General features: G+C 34.4%; 4 protein-coding genes across 4 annotated transcripts; 1 reads left to right on the top strand and 3 right to left on the bottom strand.

Annotated features, from left to right (window-relative positions):
- The first annotated feature begins 719 nt into the window (after positions 1–719).
- LOC107957405 (uncharacterized) lies at positions 720–4345 on the top strand. Its single transcript, XM_016892918.2, has 8 exons — positions 720–1066; positions 1397–1470; positions 2154–2195; positions 2879–2920; positions 3228–3311; positions 3418–3505; positions 3862–3959; positions 4061–4345. Exons 1-8 carry the CDS (start codon positions 892–894, stop codon positions 4085–4087), a joined length of 630 nt encoding a protein of 209 aa, XP_016748407.1. The 5' UTR covers positions 720–891; the 3' UTR covers positions 4088–4345.
- An 856-nt stretch (positions 4346–5201) lies between these two features.
- LOC107957404 (U11/U12 small nuclear ribonucleoprotein 31 kDa protein) lies at positions 5202–6420 on the bottom strand. The gene has a single exon (XM_016892917.2). The coding sequence runs from the start codon at positions 6387–6389 to the stop codon at positions 5622–5624; it is 768 nt and encodes a 255-aa protein (XP_016748406.1). The 5' UTR covers positions 6390–6420; the 3' UTR covers positions 5202–5621.
- A 1562-nt stretch (positions 6421–7982) lies between these two features.
- On the bottom strand, positions 7983–8952 carry LOC121229099 (transcription factor GTE8-like). The gene is made up of 2 exons (XM_041112351.1): positions 8616–8952; positions 7983–8532 (listed from the first exon to the last, which is right to left on the bottom strand). The coding sequence occupies exons 1-2, from the start codon at positions 8800–8802 to the stop codon at positions 8033–8035; spliced, it is 687 nt and encodes a 228-aa protein (XP_040968285.1). The 5' UTR covers positions 8803–8952; the 3' UTR covers positions 7983–8032.
- A 2507-nt stretch (positions 8953–11459) lies between these two features.
- On the bottom strand, positions 11460–18139 carry LOC107957402 (protein FLOWERING LOCUS D). The gene is made up of 6 exons (XM_016892916.2): positions 16252–18139; positions 14944–15705; positions 14809–14854; positions 14567–14688; positions 11877–11982; positions 11460–11785 (listed from the first exon to the last, which is right to left on the bottom strand). The coding sequence occupies exons 1-5, from the start codon at positions 18002–18004 to the stop codon at positions 11978–11980; spliced, it is 2688 nt and encodes an 895-aa protein (XP_016748405.1). The 5' UTR covers positions 18005–18139; the 3' UTR covers positions 11460–11785; positions 11877–11977.
- Between the last annotated feature and the right edge of the window lie 392 nt (positions 18140–18531).

The following is an 18531-nucleotide window of genomic DNA, read 5'->3' as shown; positions in this document are numbered from 1 at the left end:
CCGTATTAATTTTTTTGTATTATTTTTAAATATATATAATATATAAAAAATACTAAAAATATAAAAATAAATATTTTCCAACAAATTGAAAATAAATTTTAAAAAATATGTAGACTTAAATAACACTAAGATAGATGCAACTTAATAAGTAAATGCCTCTAAAATAATAAAAAAATTTAACAAATGCCTCTAAAATAATAAAAAATTTAACAAATACCTTTAAAATAATAAAAAAAAGTAACAATAAAATAAGTTTTATACAATATCCAAACAATAACAATAAAAAAGCAGTAATATAATAGTAAAATGGTAGCAAAATAGGGAGAAAATAATAAGAAAATAACATTCAAAAATAAAAAAAAATGTAAATTTTTTGTCATTTAGTGAATTTGGGCCGGGTCCGGCTCATTTTTTAAACGGGCTTTATTTTTTTGTTAAAGTCCATTTTTTAGATATATATTTTTACCTCAACCCTCCCACATTTCGGACGGACTTTCGGGCCGAACCAAATAACCCGGCCCATCAACACTTCTACCTGAATCCAACTTTTGGGAAATAGATTATGCTTTTCTTTAATTCATTTTAATAAATATCCGGTCGATTCTATTGAAAAAAATTTTATGGACTTACTATATCTTAATTCAATTCACATCTTTGTACGCATTAATCCTCTCCAAGTTATTAAAAAACTAATTCGGGCTTTTGCTCGGGCCCACACAGCACCGGTCTAAGATTGGGTACTACTTTGGTTTTCACGTGTTGGTAGCTGGGTGATTCGATTAGAATGGTGGCCACTCATACGGGTTATCAACTGAAACAGAACGCTATCAAGAAAATTGAGAGCCAAAGTTTCTGAACCCTGAAAAGAACTGAGGAAAATTAAATTAAAAGATGGCTTTTAGTGTAGGCTTTCGTTTCAATCTTCTGGGAAAGCCTCAATCTTCGCTAATTCCTTCAGTTTCATCAATTTCTTTTGCGGTTTCTTCATTTTCAGCTAATAATGTAGTCTTTGATGGCTTCAAGAAACATAACAACTCCATTACACAAACAAGAGCATCAGCTGAAGGTTTGCTTATCCTTTGAGACTCAATATCTGCTTTTCTTTTTTGGCTTTAATGAAACACTCTTTTGGTTTAAAATGGGTACCCATTGTTTTGAACTTTGGTTAAGGCTATTGATTTCTTCTTTCTTGTTTTATTGGTGTTAATTATCATGAATTTTGGACATTACAAGAGTTACAAATAGGAAATTTGGTCCACCAATACTTTTTTTCGAGTCTGAGTAACATAGACTGAGTCAATTCAATTTAATTTGTTAATTTGTATGCAAATTTCTTATGCTTAAGAGTTCTTCTTTGATGTGTACGTGTCGATATTCATATATTCGTGCTTTGCAGGACTTCCCAGTGAATTAGCCGAGGATTCGAAGTTCGTTCCATTGAATGCCGATGATCCCACATATGGTCCACCTGTAAGTTCCGGTCAGTTTCTTACCTCATTCTTGAGTGAATCTTTGCACTAAAAGTGTCGAATAATAACCATTCTCAAGAGGAATCATTTACACTTTGGCTCCGAGCGTAACTGTTGGATATTTATATGCATCTTATATAAGCTTTTTCTAAAAAAAAAATCTATTTTTTTCTCATTCTTGGAGTCTTTAGAGGTTCATTTCCCAGTATGTGTTGTGCTTATAACTTCGAACCTTTTAACTCCAAAAGCACTTTTGAAGTTATAAGTAATCTTAAACAGATAATTTTTGGGATCAAAAATGTTTTTGGACCTAATTGCAAAAACGCTTTTTCACAGCATTTTTAAAAAACAGTGTTAAATTAGCCCGATAGTCAAAGTAACATAAAATTTGTTAGAGAAAAATCCTTGCAACCATTCTCATCAAGCCTCATGAATGTAGCCTATGTTGCTTATACTTAGGTACAAGTGTGTCTGATATTTGTACGTATCTAAAAAGGGCATGTTCATTTTTTTCTAAATTTTCTCGCATATTTGAAGTCTATCTATTATACATATTCATATATATGTCAGCATCCTTAAAAGAAAATGAAGAGTTTGAGTAATATAAAATATAGAACATAGATTATAAATACATTGTCTGAACCCATTTAACATTTGGGATTTTAATCTTATTTTTGCTTGTAGGCTTTATTGTTGCTCGGATTTGAAGTCAGTGAGGCAGAGAAGGTAATGTTTGGTAACATTTTACTTGTCTTTTTTGGATGAAACTTCATTATCTGTGGTACATTCTTTTCAGAGCTTGAATAGGTTATATGCACAATGTGAACAACATAGATTGTTGCATCCAAAATTTCGTTAGGGTTTTCATAGTCTTATAAAGGGAAAACTAAGGGAGGATAAATTTTCTTTCCCCCATTTCTTGGTGTGGTTTAATACTATGTTACTCAGACATCAATTCTTGCAAAAAAAATTTCTATGTATTTAGAGGATTGTACTTCCATACCTACGTCTAGATACGTGTCGGACACAAGTATTCAAGGAAAATAAAGAGTTGAATTAAGGTTTGAGGAAGGTTGAACATGAATTTACATCCCCTTTCTTGGAAGTTGGAGGGGGTCTGCAAGGGGGAACAGGTGTTGGATTACATCCTTTTCAAGAATTTATTTGGAGTCACCTTCTAGTATATACTGTGAGTAGTTCATTAGCTCTAAATCAACCTAGGTCTCATCTAGTGTTGTGGGCGTGTCTGTGCCTAAGGTAATATAAGGGTCCTAGCGTCTAGAATTCATCTTGACAACTGTCTCCTTTGTAAATAGTTGTTTTGCAGCTTTATGTGTGTTTGTGTTGGACTATTTCTTAGAATGACGGCCTTACTCGCCTTGCAAATTCTACATGTCTTCTTTGAACAGATACGACAGTTCTTGAAAGAATTGGATGGTGACTTCATGGAGGTAATACTTATTGTCTTTCCTTTTGTTGTTTTGACCCTTTATTTCCTTAAAAGTCTTCATTTTTTTCATCCATATCCAACAAAATGTGCAATGTGGCCGAAACGGGTATGTTTAACTTTTTCAGATTTCTGTGTATGTGAAGGGTTTCTTTTAGTACCATATCCCATATTTATGTCCGAATATATGGTGTACATTTCTTCTACTTTAACATAAAAGAAAAGGGTGGCATAAATTAAGATTGCTGCTTCACATATCCTTTGAACATGTTGCAATATAATTTATCTCATTTGAGTGGTTATATGTTCAGATTATTTATTGTACTGAAGACATGATTAATGGTTCTCTTTGGGAGGCCGTGAATACAAGGCAACCTAATTTGGAACAAGTGAAGGTTGATTTCTTACCCTCTTTTTTTACATCCAAGTCACTTTCCTTCGTTCATCATCATAAGCATGCCAATCATGTTTAAATGTGATTTACAACATTACATTTTGCAGATTGCAAAATCACTGCCAAGGATCTGTTTTTTCTCTGGTCTTAGTGGGGAGGAGATGATGATGTTCATTGATGCTTTCCCTGAGACTGGTATCCTACACTTTTACACCTATTGAAGTCTTATGTTTCCAATTCCTCCCCCCCCCCCCAAAGTACCTCTGTTCAGTATATATATTCGGATATAGCTATGGGTGTATGATCCTCCAAATGTTTGAGAAAACTAATAAAAGTTTAAACATGTGCAGGATACATAGCGTATCCAGCACTCACCTCGAGTCTAAGCAACATAAGTTACAGTTAAATTCTATATTACACGGTCACATATTTGGATTGATATGAAAGTATAATTCTCCAAATATTGGAGAAAACTTGAAAAAAATTGAGCATGTCAGGATTCAGGACCGAAATTATCAGACATTGCAATGGTTGCTTATATTTGCATGCAGGATTAGAGCCAGCTGTATTTGCTGCACTTGTTCCCAACAGTGCTGATAAACCGGTAGCTGAGTTGATAGATGAAATTATGGGAGATCATGAAATGCTGGTGAGTTGGTGTTTCCCTAGTTACCTTTTCTACATTTACACCCAAATCCGAATAACATTATCCAGCAGCATGCCTTATGCTTTAAAATGTCTTTAATGCAGACTGCACAACAATCAGGGTCAACATAACACGTTGACCACTGCAACTGCAATATTGGTTCTTAAGGATTTAAATCAAATCCCCTGATTCAGGCATAAAAGCTGAACAAACCAGCAAAGAAAAATACTGTGGTATTTGGCTTTCATCTGCTGATCAAACCATTTGGTAAATTACTAGTCACTAGGGTACCGATGGACATACCTTAGAGATACATTTTGGATGTATTTTGATGGATCGTTTAGAGTTTATAGCTATTTTCTATATATATATATTGATTTATAGACTAATTTCAATTTTTTCTTTAATCAGTAACTTAATTTAATGATAATCTTTTATTTATAAATATAATTGTAAACAAAATAAAAATGATCAAAATAGAAAAAGAAAACATTTGAAAATTAATTTAAAATATAAAAAAATCAGTACATACCAATATAATTGTCCAATACCAAAACCCAATAAAATGGTACAGGGTTTTTTTAAGTGAACAAGTACAACAAATGATTTGCAATCAAATTACTACAAGCAAGCATGGTTATGTTCTAAACCAAAATACCTTTGATTCAAAACTTCACTGATTGTTTTCATTTGTTATCTTCAATATAAATAAACTCAAGTGCAACATTCTCAACAATTTTAAATGAACTTTATGATATTTTACAATTTATGTAAAGATAAAATCAATGCTATGTCAAGAATTCACAGCTTATCTTGTTGAGTGCAATTACGAATGGTATTAAATAAAAAATATCAAAATGAATGCTAAAACTCAGCCATTTTCTCCTGCTTCATAACGAATCAACAATGCACAATTCGCCACCTTATCAATGATCATATTCAATCCCAAATCTTACTTTTAAACAATATAACTAATCACAACCATGCCTTCAAACAATGCATAATTTGCTACCATTATCATGATCGAATTCAATCCCAAATCGTACCAATCACTATTCGCATCTATACCTTTAAATAATGCACAATTCACTACCATTATCATGATCGAATTCAATCCCAAATCGTACTTTTAAACAATATAACTAATCACAATCACACTTTTAAACACTGCACAATTTACTACCATTGTCACAATCAAATTTGAGTCTAAATCACATTTTTAAACAATATCACTAATCACAATCATACTTTTAAACAATGAACACATTGCCACTATTATCACAATCAAAATTCAAGCCCTAATCACAATCATACTTCTAAACAATACAGCTAATCACAACCATACTTTCATTCGCCACCATCATTATCACAATCAAATTCGAGCTCGAATCTTACTTAATATAATCAGATAATCTAATATCAGATTTTACCCCAACAAAGCAACAACATCTCCCTCCCCAAATCACCCTTCCTAATCACTCATCCGAAAAAAATTAAGCAAATATCCCACACTAAAGATACAAATAATACACAAGTGCTAGAACTGTTACAATCTATTGAAGCTTAAAGTCATAACAAAAGTATAATGTACCTCAAATTTCAAATGATTCCAGATTAAATTTGGGTGTGAAAGAGCAACCCCCTTTCTCCATTTCCACCATTGAATCATTCTTCCTCATCACTCTCGTCACTAAAATAACTGGCTTTTCTTGTCATCTTCTTCTTCTTTTCCTCCGACATCTCCGATTTCCTCAACCTCTCCTCCGCCGCCCCATCCACCACAGACGCCCAATTCTCCTCTTCAAACCCCTCTCCACCCTCTGATTCTTCCTCTCCCCAATCCCCATCATCCTCCCTCTTCTCTCCACCGCCGCCACCTCTCCGCCCTTTCTTTGGCACCGGTCTCTCCCTTGGCCCCAACTGATTCTTTGGACACTCATAAGATAAATGCCCACCAACCCCACATTCATAACATCTAGACTTATCCTTATAAACCCTTTTCTTAATAAACTCTGGGGCTCGTCCATTATCGACGGCGATGGAAGCGCTGAGGGTTCTGCCGTTGAGTATTTTCCCGTGCATAACACTCGCCGCGGATAGCGCGTCATCGCGGGAAACAAACTGGACGAAGGCGACCCCCTTTGAATTCCTTGTGGCTCGGTCTTTGAGTACTGTTACGCGGGCGATTTTGCCGAAGGTGGAGAAGAGAGTGTGGAGGTCGGAGTTTGTGAGGGAGTAGTCGAGGTTGGAGACGTAAAGGGTTGATTTCGATGGGGCTAGACCGCCGGACCCGCCGCCACCGCCGGTGGATTTGGAGGTGGCTTGATTGGGATTAGAGGAGGAGGATGAGGGTGGGGCGACGGCGGAGGAGTAGCGGAAATAAAAGGTTTCGTCTTCGTCACTATCGCTGTTTTTGGTGGATTTTCTTTTCATTTTCTTTAATTTGGAAATTCTAAAGGGCAAAGCCGTGAGTATAAATACGGGTAAACTTCTTAAAAACATTAATGCACATTTACTCTTTCACCCTTAAACTTTAAGTCGCATATTATTTAGAGCCAAAATTCAAATTTACGTTATTTTCCTCTTCTTTTTTTGAAATTAAAAATACAATATTTTCTATATATGCATCTATCTTATTACAAAAACAAGTTATAGCAATTCAATTAAAGAATTAATAATTAATTCAAATTAATTAGAGAATTGATAAAAAAACAAAATAATGAAATTGCAACACAATTGAATCACTATACTTTGAAAAATAAGAGATACTACAAACAACACAAAACAAATGTCATTTGTGCAAATTAAATCACTGACACATTCTATGAAATACATATAAATTTCAATCATTTAAACATACAGATGAACATAAATATGCTAAAAATAATAATAACATAATACATTACATTATCATATTAAATATTTTTTTTATTGCATTGCAGATGACGTCATGGTTCTACCTTTGGAGCAATCTTCTCTCCCCTGCAACATGTCGTTGGAACTCAAGGGACCTCAAAGTAACATAATGTCATAATAATACTTGAAAATAGATGATTTTGATGGGAATTATGAAGGGGGAAACTGGGCATTTACTCAAGCTAAGTCCATGAACAAATCTTTTGTGAAGGAAAGAGTCATTTCAGAAAGCAGTTTCATTTATTATTATTATTCTCGCCTTTAAAATATGAAAAGGAATAATTATTTCAAAGTCCCCTACTTTGTTTGAATGAATTTTTTTCCTAACACAATGCAACATGTCAACTCGTGGTTGGGCTACGCGTCAAGTGGGGTTAGAATTTAACATTGTTAGAGAGAGGTACAATATTGATAGATGTAACCAAAATATAATAACCATATTAAGCAAATTTAAAGTGCATGTACTACATTGATAAATTTATTAAAGTACAGGGATAAAACTTGCCATTATCCTTGTAATTGATTCAACATGTATTTATACCCATTGTAATTGAATTATCTTTGTACTAAAGCTTTCAAAAAAAAAATTTATCACATTATATGAATACTAAAGTACATATTAATTGATTACAAACTTAAAAATAGTGGTTAAGCATAAATTGTAATATCTTTGCCCATTAATTAAATAGTCAGCACTTTGCAGTAGTTTTAGCAGAGAAAATTGAACTTCCATGTTTGACATAGTTTCATAATATTGTTTTGAATTTATTTGCATTTCGGCTTAATCAACTTCCATTTTCATGTTCTAACTTTTTCATTTCTCATCATCATGATTACAATATGTCACTAGTTTTTATGATTGACATATATTTGCATGATTTGTATTGTGTTGCCAACATAATTTGATGGGATGCTCTAAAATCCAAATTAAAAGAGAGTGTTAATTAGGGAGTATGAAGTGCAATCTTACATTATATAATAGATTTGTAACATAAATGTGGTTCTAGATTTCCTTAATCCTTATTATATCAACAACAACGAAATAGGAAGAAGTATAATTTTGCATTAAAACTTACATGTTGGTATTCCTCAAAAATTAACCAACCAGCATTTTGAATAAAGAATTTATGCTACTATTCCTATACAATGAACGGTTTAGATTAACATATAATTTCACCTTCTTCAATCTCTTCATCACGTGTTTGATGAACAACCCCAGTCCCAGGTGATGAAGAAGATCCAATCAGAATCTCAAATTCCCTCTCAGCTTCCCAATTGATCTCAATCCGAGCCGTGTTTTTCATGTTCTGTAATGCAATTCGAGCGGCTTTTCTGTCTCTTTCCCGTTGCTTTTTGAACTTCAACAACTCAGCTTCCAGCACCGACTTTTCGTCAACTAGTCTTCGTTCGAATCTTTCCTTTTCTTGTTTCAACTTTCTTGGATCAGCATTCTCGCCCTCACCCTTCATCTTCTGCTGAGCTTTGAAGATGGTGTCTGCAAAACGACACTTCAGCATTGCCGCCCGTAGGGCCTTGGGGTTTGATGTTGTAAACCCTAGACCTAGGCCCTCTGCTTTGGGTGCAATATCTGTTGAAAACCTCAGGCCTTTTGCCGTTTTCTGTCTCTTCTCCGACGAAATACGGGTGACGACTGCCGTCTCTGCAATATTATCGATAAGGGTTAGATCATATAATCTTTGAAATTTCAAAATCCAAGAGGTTATCAAAAACTCCTCGACGTACCTAGGGTTGGATGTTGCATGAGGGTTTTCACTACGGCCGAACACTGCGGCCTGTCCACTACCGTCTTCGGCCTCTTCTCCGGCGGGCCACCGTCTAAAACCTCTGCTTCTAATCGGCGCTTGGAAGCAATTGGCGCTGAATTCTCTTTTGAAAATCGGAACTTGAGAGAATGTTTTACTGGAATCATTTCAAACCTGATTTCTTGATTTCAGAAAAGCTGAAAGCTTGATGAGGTGTGTGCTTGGAATGGGTTCTCCGACGAAAAAACACTAAAATTTTATGTGAATGAAAGAAGAAGAAGCAGTAAATAAAAGAGAGTAATGAGCAAGAATGTTAATCACTACTTACTGAGACGTTCTAATTTGGGTAAGTCGGTCTTGATTTATATATATATTTAAAAAAAGTAAAATAAAAGAAATAAAATGAGAGGAAAATAATTTTGTAAAATAGAAAGCGGATAAAACAATGAAAATAATTTTATATAAGTGAAAAAGGTTAAATTACTAATTCAATTTGAATAATATATGGCGTTTATTATACCTATTGTAATTAAAAACAAACATTAAAATAATTCTAAAAAGTTATTAAAATCTAAAAGATATTTAAAATTGTAAAGAAGAAAATCTAAAAAAAAAAAAATTCCATTATCGCGATTGTCATCATCATCTAACCCAAACCAAAGTTTCTACTTCCTAAATCTTCAATTATAGTTTCCATTTTTGCCTTAATTTTACCCATCATTTTAGTTCCTTACATCTAAAAATTTGATCCTACAGGAAGTCAAATGGCGTCAAGAACAATTCCTTAAGATATGATCACTCTTCGAAGCTTAGCAGCGATCAATCAGCAAGATTTTGTGTAGCAATAGAGGAGTTCATATCCAGAAGAGAAGTGAAGAAATGGTTTCAAGAAGAAGGTGTTAATTAATCTTTCATTACCAATCTTCTATTAATCACTTTAAAACATTTTGAAAATGAAATTGTTTGAAAAAGAAATAGGGTCGTAATGGTGGTCATGACCAAGTCAACCAACCCTTGATGTCCTCCTCAGGTGGAATTTCAGACATGTTTTTTTTTTAAATATATTTTTATGAACTTTTACAATTTTTAAAATATTTTAATAATTTTTAACACTTAAGATTTTTTTTTTACAATAGGTATAATTAATTTATAATAAATATTTGTAATGTTTTAAAATTGGATATAATCCCTGGTGTGGATGATTGTTGATTTGTAATGAAGTTGGTTTATCCTATATTGCATTCGCTTCCTTGATCTGTTGTTGGTATTGGCAGAGTTCAGTTATGTATTGTTGGAGGCTGGATGGGGTTATGTATGCATACCCACCTTCTTACTTCTTTCTTTCTTATTTCTGTTATTAAATTAATACTCAACACACATTATTCAATTTCCATTTTTCACATTATTTTAAAAAACCATTATATGATATAATTTTTAATGTATTTATGCATTTTTATTTTTATTATATTTTTGTATCACATTTTACTTATATTTAATCATTTCGTCATGATTGTCAAAAAATTTTGGCCCATTCTAAAATATTAATTCCTGTTTAAATGCTTAAATCCACAAGTACCAATTGTAATTATACATAGTTGAAGTCATAAGTTTCCTATTAAGTTATCTCAACTTAAGGTTAGTCAGAATACAACTACTCATGTTTCAGATCATTCATCCAAGTTCGAAGCCTCGTCCGAAAAATGCAAGGTTTGAACAAAAAAATACGAAGCTCAAAAACTGGACTTTGATAAAATTTAATGCCCATTTTCTATATGAATTGAGTTTTGAGTAAGAATTTTTAAGCCAAGCTAGGCCCAAATATATTAATTATATATGTTAAATAATTATATATTTATATTTATATTAAATCACTAATCCAACAATAATTAAACACTTTTCTCAAAACCTAAAAAAAAAAATTTATCCAACTAAATTATTCAACCCAAAATATAAAATTTTAAAAATTATATTTAATTCGATAGAACATCTATTATATTTATTTGTATTTTTTAATATAATAAAACATTTATTATATTTGTGGTAGTATTTTTTTATATAAATTTTTTAATGGGTTAAAAAACTTTTATTTTAGCATTTTTTAATGTATTTAATGTATTATTTTTTTTAAAAAAATAATCTAAAAAATCAAATATGGATGGATCAGTTATAAATTATTATCTCAATATAATTCAAAATTTCACCTACATCATTCTTTGTAGGTATGTTTCAAGCCAAATTATTATCTCAAAAATTCTAAAATCAATTATAAAAAACTTTATAAAGTCATTATTTAAGTTTTGAAAATATTCATTATTACAAATTTACAAATCTTAAAGCCATATAAAAATAATTCAACATATCGTGGAGTTAAGATTTTATACAAACTACATACATCATACAAAAACTTTAAATAAAATATAATATCCAAAAATTGAAAAAAAATAACTAGAAAAAAATCCTGCAAACTAAATTAAATCAACTCTCTCAAACTTAAATCAAACATTATCCTCAATGTTCCAAAAATAAACGAAGAATTAGAAAACTTATTGTTAAAGTGCTTAGAAAATATATCGAAGTTAACCCATCATTTGCTCTTTTTGAAGCACCAACAACTCATTTTGTTAAGGTGTGGTGATACTTACTACACAAAATCAAATAAAAAATTTAAAATAATAAAAGCAACTAAAAAAATTAACTGAGTGTAGACTAAAAATTAATTTCATAATCGTATCTATCTCTTATCCACGTGTTTATCAAACAAGTTAAACAAAAATAAGAAATTAATGAAAAAAATCACATAATAAATAAAAACGGTCTCACCAAATGTTCGAAGTCACTCCCTTTTATATACTTTTGAAATTGTTCTTCTATTGTGCTTGGTTTTGAAGAAAAATAGAAAACCAACTAAAGTGAGAAAAACAGATATAAATTTTTTGAAATACCAAATTATCCTTAAAATGTTCGGGCTGTCCACTCTACCAAAAAACACTAAAAAGATTGAGCTAGGAGGGCTTTCGTCGGCAATACGGCCCCGGATAGAGGCCGAGTTTCGAAGTTTGTGGCGTAGGGGCGCCGACGTACCATGCTACAGTCGCGCACTAGGCGTTAACTCCGAAGCTAGGGCACTTTGTTTTGATGATTATACAAAATCTGAAAAACAGTAAGTGCACCAAATAACATACCATGTACATGTATGTATATTATATATATATATACGTACGTGTATGTGTAAAGAGCTTACAAATTTCTCGCCAAGGAGGTGGCTGCAATTCCAGCAACGGACATTCACCACGGTTAGACAGTCAACAAACCTAGGAGTCATTATATGGTCTTCCTTCGCATTTACACTATTTTTTTCTCAGCCAAATATAATTATATTAATAAACCCAGGAAGCGGAAGGGTGAAAAACCAACCAAAAGGTTAGTAAACAAGATAAGCTAAATACAAACATCTTTGAAGAAATCAACATCACTGCATCAAGGACACAACGGTACACCTAAATGAAGGACACTCCTAAAAACACCCAAGACACTCTTACGAGCATCCACATAAAGCAGCAGTGCCTCCAAAAAATCACCAAAATTGTGCGGCAATGGCCACCTTAATAGATCGTGAAGGCATAAAGAAAACATCCAAATACAAGCTGCGTTGGAACTCATTGATCAAACAAATTAAAGCCATCCATGTGATCTTAAAGACAAAATACCAAATAATGAGAGTCAAAGCACCATTTAGACAAATATTTAAAGAATTAAATTACCACCCTGAGTAATTACCAATACCAACTCCTAGGCCATAGTCTCTTCACCTAAACCATACCCTTTGGACAAAGGTGAAGCCTTCGAATCACTCTTTTGTTCAATGTGTGACTCAATCAACTTCAACAAAATGGAGCCTCAAGCTGCTCTCACAACTCATCTCGGACCAGAGATTTGAGTGAAATCCAGCTAATTTTTAAGGTAGTCTCGGGCTAAAGCTAAAAAGCATCCTTGTTCTTGCCATTGACAGCCTCAGTGGTTGAAGCCTCTCATCTTAGTTGGAATAAGTAGGTGCTCACTTTGTCTGTCGTGGTGAGGATGACTGTAAATCCTATAAAAAATTGATGTATGTTTTCCTTCTCAGTGTCTAACCAGAAAGCCTCAGTCACAGAAGAGCATTTTCCTCCATTTAATTTTCTATCGCGACCGGCTTCACAATTGATAAACAGTTTGCCATGGCCAAACTCCTATCACAAGCTTCGGAATTGCTGATGTTAGTGAGGAGATTCAGAAAATCAAGTTAGCGGCAGAGAGTGGCAGGAACATCTTCAACAAGGATATTAATGAGTAGTGCATCTCAAGACCATTGACAGCATCTGCCTCTGGCTCAATGTACATCATTTTTAACCTTTCAGAAGAAAGGCAAACTGTGGAAGGACATCTTTACGGTGATAATGATCGAGCCAACAGTACAATAACCTAATGGTGGGAATAGCTATTTTGCTCCAGTTCTTCATTTTTTTCAAGCACCCATATGTATCCAATGCATATATATACGTAGGTATAAGGATAGGACTCTCCAAGAATCCTCCAAATACATTATGTTTTTAATAAAATAAATAAAATTTAAAAATCCCTATAGGCTGCATAGCTGTATCTGATCCAAATCAAAGTAAAATAGGGGAATAGAAAACAATTGATGCCACCTTATGTAGCAACACTTTGAAGAACTCAGATAGAAGCTCCAAGAATTTAAAGGGCATTTGCAGAATATTCTTAGTCAATGTCGCTGAACTGTGTAATGTTGCAGGTCAAATTTTATATGGTTTTGTGTTTGAGATAGTAAATGGGATTGGTATGTCAGTATAGATTGTTAACATTGGGCTGTCTGGTACCTAAGTGCTGGGGTCATTAGGTAGGCCTTAAATGGCATATTTGTAATTACCATAGCACAATATGTACGAGAAATGAGAAATGGTGGCTGGGCAGGGTACCGAAAATTACAAAGAAAAACTTCTTTTCTCTAATATTCTATTTTCTCTCTAACATTTGTTCTTCTGTTTCTAATTCTTTTTTTTTTCTGCTTCTATTCTTAAATCACTTTATTACTTGGAAATTGGGCACGCATCATGTAACTCTTATTAGATCTTCAGTTTCCATAATCAATACACTCACATATCCAGCTCATTGCTTCAACACCTCACCTTAGTTTTTTTGCCCTATGAAATGGAAGATTTTTCCTATATTCAGATTTCCCCTTTGAAAAATATTAACGTCTTCGACAGCAACAGATGGATATAAGTACATTTTGCTAAAATTCATTATCTTGGTTTTTCCATTACAATGCAATTCAAATCAAGAACAAACTCCCCCATAATTTTTATAAGGAGAAAAAAACCTCTAACTATATATTCGGAAACATGTGTTTGAAAATTTGGATTTAGATTTCACTTGTTTTGTAAATTATGAGAATGAAAAGTATACTTTATATATAAATTAGTTATGGTTCAATGCAAATATACATGAAAGGTATAAACCATGAATTTCTAATTCACAAAAAATCTATAGGTATTTTAAGTTCAATACTAAATAGGCATCTACCTGAATTAACTAAATAGACATCTACCTGAATTATGAGTTTGTGTTCCATTCACACAAGTTTTATTATACTATTACACTATTTTCGAAATTCAAAAGTTCCTAAACTAATTTAAATGAACTATGGGAAAGAATTTTGTTTTATTTTTTTAAACCTAGAGATTCAGGAAAGATAGAACAAAAGCAAAATTAGAACGATTAAAACATTTCACAGGAAAACAGTAGATATTACTTTAGGCATAGAACATAAAATATAAAAAAAAAAAAAAAACAACAGAAACAATTGACCGCATCACATAGAACTGCACCAACAAATTGTAGCTATAGAAGGAAACTAGAAAACTTCAGACATACCTGAACTAGAAGAGTCAGGAGGAGCTTGCTTTATCAGTTTTATTTCCTCTGACAGATTGCCATTCGCCGCATTCACAACCGGAGGAATCAACCCTTTAGTTTTGCGCGCTATTTTGGCCTTTCTGTGAAAAATAATGACAAATAATGGGAAAGAAGGATCAAGTAATATTCCTCCACTAATCACATGGAGATCTTTAACATATATAAGAATAAAATTAAATGTTTTGGCTCTTAAGTCTTACCTGATGAACTTTTGCTTTAAAGTGCCAATTTTCAGCATTGATGTCCCTTTTACCAAACCATAGGAATATTATTTCATGTGCAAATTTCATCTTTTGGGATAAAGATATAATAAAGGAATATCCTATAACTCTCACCTGATTTTGGAGCCAAAGGAGTTGAAGAAGGTTTTCGAACGCCCTTCTGTGCTTTAATAGAAGCAATGATGGAATCGGCAGTAGGTCCCAAACCCTTACGTCCCACCAGCTTAATTCCCAGCTTTTCGCACAGATAGTTCAACCTCATCTCATCACCACCTCTCACTTCTCTCAGCTCAAATGCCTGTTTCTTTGATAACAATGTATAAACATGCAACTGTTGTTGCTGATTAAAATGTGATTGGAGCTGCTGAAAAAGCACCTTATTCGAATGTTGCTGATCTGTCTTTGAGCTTTCCAGATTCCTCTTTCGGGGCTCACTAATTTTCACCCTTAGAATGGCTGGTGACTTCGGATTAGCATTCTTTTGACAAAAAATAACAGAAAAACTCCCAAATTCTAGATCAGGCTCTCTGAATAAATCCATAAGGGCACAAGCATAAGAATGAGCATTACTTGATGGACTCCTGTTGATCTTTTTCTTTGCAGTCCGAGACTTTGCATATTGAGCCATATTTGCAGCTTCCCGAAGTCCAGTAAGAAAAGCTCCATGCATGGTGGCAGGGTATCGCCTTGTAGTGGCCTCCCCTGCAAAGAAAAGTCTTCCGTCCCCCACACTTTCAGCTAATATATCATAGTCATCCCCGGATGCTCCCACTGCAACATTAGAGTATGAACCTAGGCTGAAGGGATCACCACCCCATCTGGTACAGACAGTTTGGAGGGGCTCGGGGACAGTGATACCCTGTGGTTCATATATACCTGCATGCAAAAATACACAAAGCACCAGGATTGTTTCACACAACCAACAATGCTTAAACTTTGTCATACAAGATGCAAACCATTGGCAGTTAAACAATTATACAACCAAATTCGAAACAAGTTAAAAATGAACATAAAGTTTACTAGATTAATGAGTTCACTTGATTGGTTTACATACAAAGGACACGTTGCCCTTTCTTTATATACTATGCACATCAAACAATGAGACAATCTGTGCTGTTATTTAATACTCAAGAAAGTTGCAACTAAAATGAAGCCCCTGCAGGCAATACATATAAAAGATACAAAAAAAAAGTTATCATAATGCCAGCCCTCTCTTTATAGCATGTGCATATAAAATCAATTAGAAAGTGCCTGGCTTATCAACTATTCAAGGAGGTTGCAATTAATTGAGCCATATGAGTAACCAATACTTAAAGAAGATAAAAACGCATTGTTGCAGCTAATAAATGTATTTCAGTTTCAAGCTTAGATTAAAAAAGATAAAGCATGCTAAGTGTTGACACATAAAATCGAATTAAATACCCTTGAGAATTTGGAGAACCTGGGCCACAACATCTATAGGAGGCAGACTCTCAAACCTGTGTGCAGCTTCTCCTGCTACTAAAGCAAGCAATAGAGGACCACCGGAAACTGTTGCATAGCTATAGAACAGAAAAAACTCCCCTCGACGGCTTGGATCATTAGTAAGATGCCCAAAGGTATCAAAGTCTGTACCCCAAAATACATAAGGAAAAAGCATTCCAACCTTGTTCAATAACCCAAATCCCAACCTCTTTATTCCATCAAGCTTCCTCTGAGGCAACTCTGGGACAAACTTGATTGACCCACTCTTTAGAACTCCGAGAGGTACCGTACATAATGCCATATCACCTTCATACACCTGACTTCCTGTCATAACCTGCACTCCATCATTGCCATAATTGATAGTATGCACAGTTTTTTCGTACAAAATAGGCACATTCTCGGCCAGAGCTTGAACCAACCTTCCATTTCCTCCAGGCAAGAAACAATGATCCCCTCCCATATCATATGGATCATCTTGGTCCCAGAATGCAAGTGAAAGCTTTGAAACCAATCCGGCATTTGCATATTCTAAATTTGCAAGATGCCAATTGAACAAATTAATCTCTTCTTCAGTCACTGCATCCCTATAAACCTCTCTAAATGTCTCTAATGCAGCCCCAAGTGAAACATCCATAGAAACCTCCCCCATCAACTGCCTAAGCTCGCTAGCTTTATCCAAAAGCCTATTAAAGGCCATCTCCACCTTCATATCCATATCCGGATCCACCGGACTCCCATCTGTCCTGTAAAGTGGACATTTATCCCTCACCTTAAAAAGAGAAGAACCCAATTGTTTCGCCAGAATCCCTAACGGATTCCCCAAGGTACCTGTTAACACACTCCCACCTAAATCAGCAGCTGCACTCACCCTATTCCCTCCCTCCATCTTCTTTGTATAAACCCTCCCGCCGGCTCGTTTCCTCCCTTCCAGAACCGTCACCTTAAACCCAAACCTCATTAACTGTCTAGCCGCAGCCAGTCCTGCTAACCCGGTACCAATAATAACCACATTACTTCTAGTCGGTTCCGCAGGAATTTTTTCCTTAATTGCAGGGGCAATCCCAAAATTTATATATCCATACGTAACTAAATAATTATATGCAGAATTTAAAATCGTGCTACAATGTTTCGGTATAGAATCAACAAGCATGTCTTTAGCCACCCAATTGGATGCATTTTCGCGCCATTTTGCAATAATGTGATTTCGAATGAGAATATAATTTACCTGCTCGATGCCACCAATGGAGGAAATGACGCCGAAATCAATTTCTTCCTCGGTGAGGGAATCTGCAGGGAATCCAGCAGAAAGAGCGGTGAGAGCCTCTGCCGTTGATTCCTTACTGATCAAAATGATCTCGTCGTCAATTTTGGGTTGTGTAGTTTGTTCCGTCGCCGCTGATGATGAGGTTATTGAATTAAGGTCAAGGTTAGGATTAGAGTTCGGGAGGTTGGGGCTGAAGGAGCCATTGGTGAAGGTAAGGAACTGATACGCCGACGTCGCGCCACTGCGTTGAGGTCGGCCGCGTCGTCGTTTTTTGGGGGTTGGAAAGGAAATTAGATGATCATTGAGAGGAGGAGCGGCATTCGGGTTAAGGATTGGGATTGGATGGAAATTAGGAATAGAGGTAGGATTTGGTAAGGGAGGAGTGAGAGTAAAATGGGGAAGAGGGAATTGAGAGAAATCATCCAGGGTTTCATTTGGTGGATTCATCGAGAGTTTTCTTTCACACTAGTTAATGTGAGAAGAGGAGTGAGAGAACAGGGTGGCAATGGCGGAAGAAAAGACGGTGTTTGTTTCCTGAGAAAACAAAGAATTACAGAAACAGTTTTGATTATTGAGTCGCAATTCAAAACGTGCCGTTCGGTCACAGAAAAAAAATTGTTAAAATTAGAAATAATAAGATCACTCCTTCTTGATACTAAACGCCCCGTATAACTAAAACGAAACTCACTGTTTTGACCCGTTTTAATTCCCCTACTAAACGCAGCGTAATAACAGTAACATAACTATTTCAACGGCTATAACTGAATTTCAAAAACAAACAGAAATAAAAGGTTCCTAACATTCTTTCACTGATTCACAGTTCCAATTCTCTTCTTTTTCTTGTTCGTTCTTGATTTATAGATTTTATTTAATTTTCATAAAATGATTTGATCTCTTTTAGTTCTTTGAATCACATGATTTTCCGTGTTAAAATTTCCACTTTCTTTCGATTTCTTCTATTTATTCGGTGATTT

This window comes from Gossypium hirsutum, chromosome A05, assembly GCF_007990345.1.
Source record: "Gossypium hirsutum isolate 1008001.06 chromosome A05, Gossypium_hirsutum_v2.1, whole genome shotgun sequence".
Classification (NCBI taxonomy): Eukaryota; Viridiplantae; Streptophyta; class Magnoliopsida; order Malvales; family Malvaceae; genus Gossypium; species Gossypium hirsutum.
The sequence above is the reverse complement of the archived record's forward strand: the minus strand, read 5'-3'. Positions and strand labels throughout refer to the sequence as shown.

Excerpts from the sequence above, each read along its gene's own strand:
- LOC107957404 (XM_016892917.2), bottom strand. The coding sequence starts at position 6,389 with ATGAAAAGAAAATCCACCAAAAACAGCGATAGTGACGAAGACGAAACC.
- LOC107957402 (XM_016892916.2), bottom strand. The coding sequence starts at position 18,004 with ATGAATCCACCAAATGAAACCCTGGATGATTTCTCTCAATTCCCTCTT. Across the intron at positions 15,706-16,251 it reads GGTTCTCCAAATTCTCAAGG|GTATATATGAACCACAGGGT; the intron begins GTATTTAATTCG and ends TTTTGCATGCAG. Across the intron at positions 14,855-14,943 it reads TCCTTTGGCTCCAAAATCAG|GGACATCAATGCTGAAAATT; the intron begins GTGAGAGTTATA and ends GTTTGGTAAAAG.
- LOC107957405 (XM_016892918.2), top strand. The coding sequence starts at position 892 with ATGGCTTTTAGTGTAGGCTTTCGTTTCAATCTTCTGGGAAAGCCTCAA. Across the intron at positions 1,067-1,396 it reads AACAAGAGCATCAGCTGAAG|GACTTCCCAGTGAATTAGCC; the intron begins GTTTGCTTATCC and ends CGTGCTTTGCAG. Across the intron at positions 3,506-3,861 it reads TGATGCTTTCCCTGAGACTG|GATTAGAGCCAGCTGTATTT; the intron begins GTATCCTACACT and ends ATTTGCATGCAG.
- LOC121229099 (XM_041112351.1), bottom strand. The coding sequence starts at position 8,802 with ATGATTCCAGTAAAACATTCTCTCAAGTTCCGATTTTCAAAAGAGAAT. Across the intron at positions 8,533-8,615 it reads CATGCAACATCCAACCCTAG|AGACGGCAGTCGTCACCCGT; the intron begins GTACGTCGAGGA and ends ATAATATTGCAG.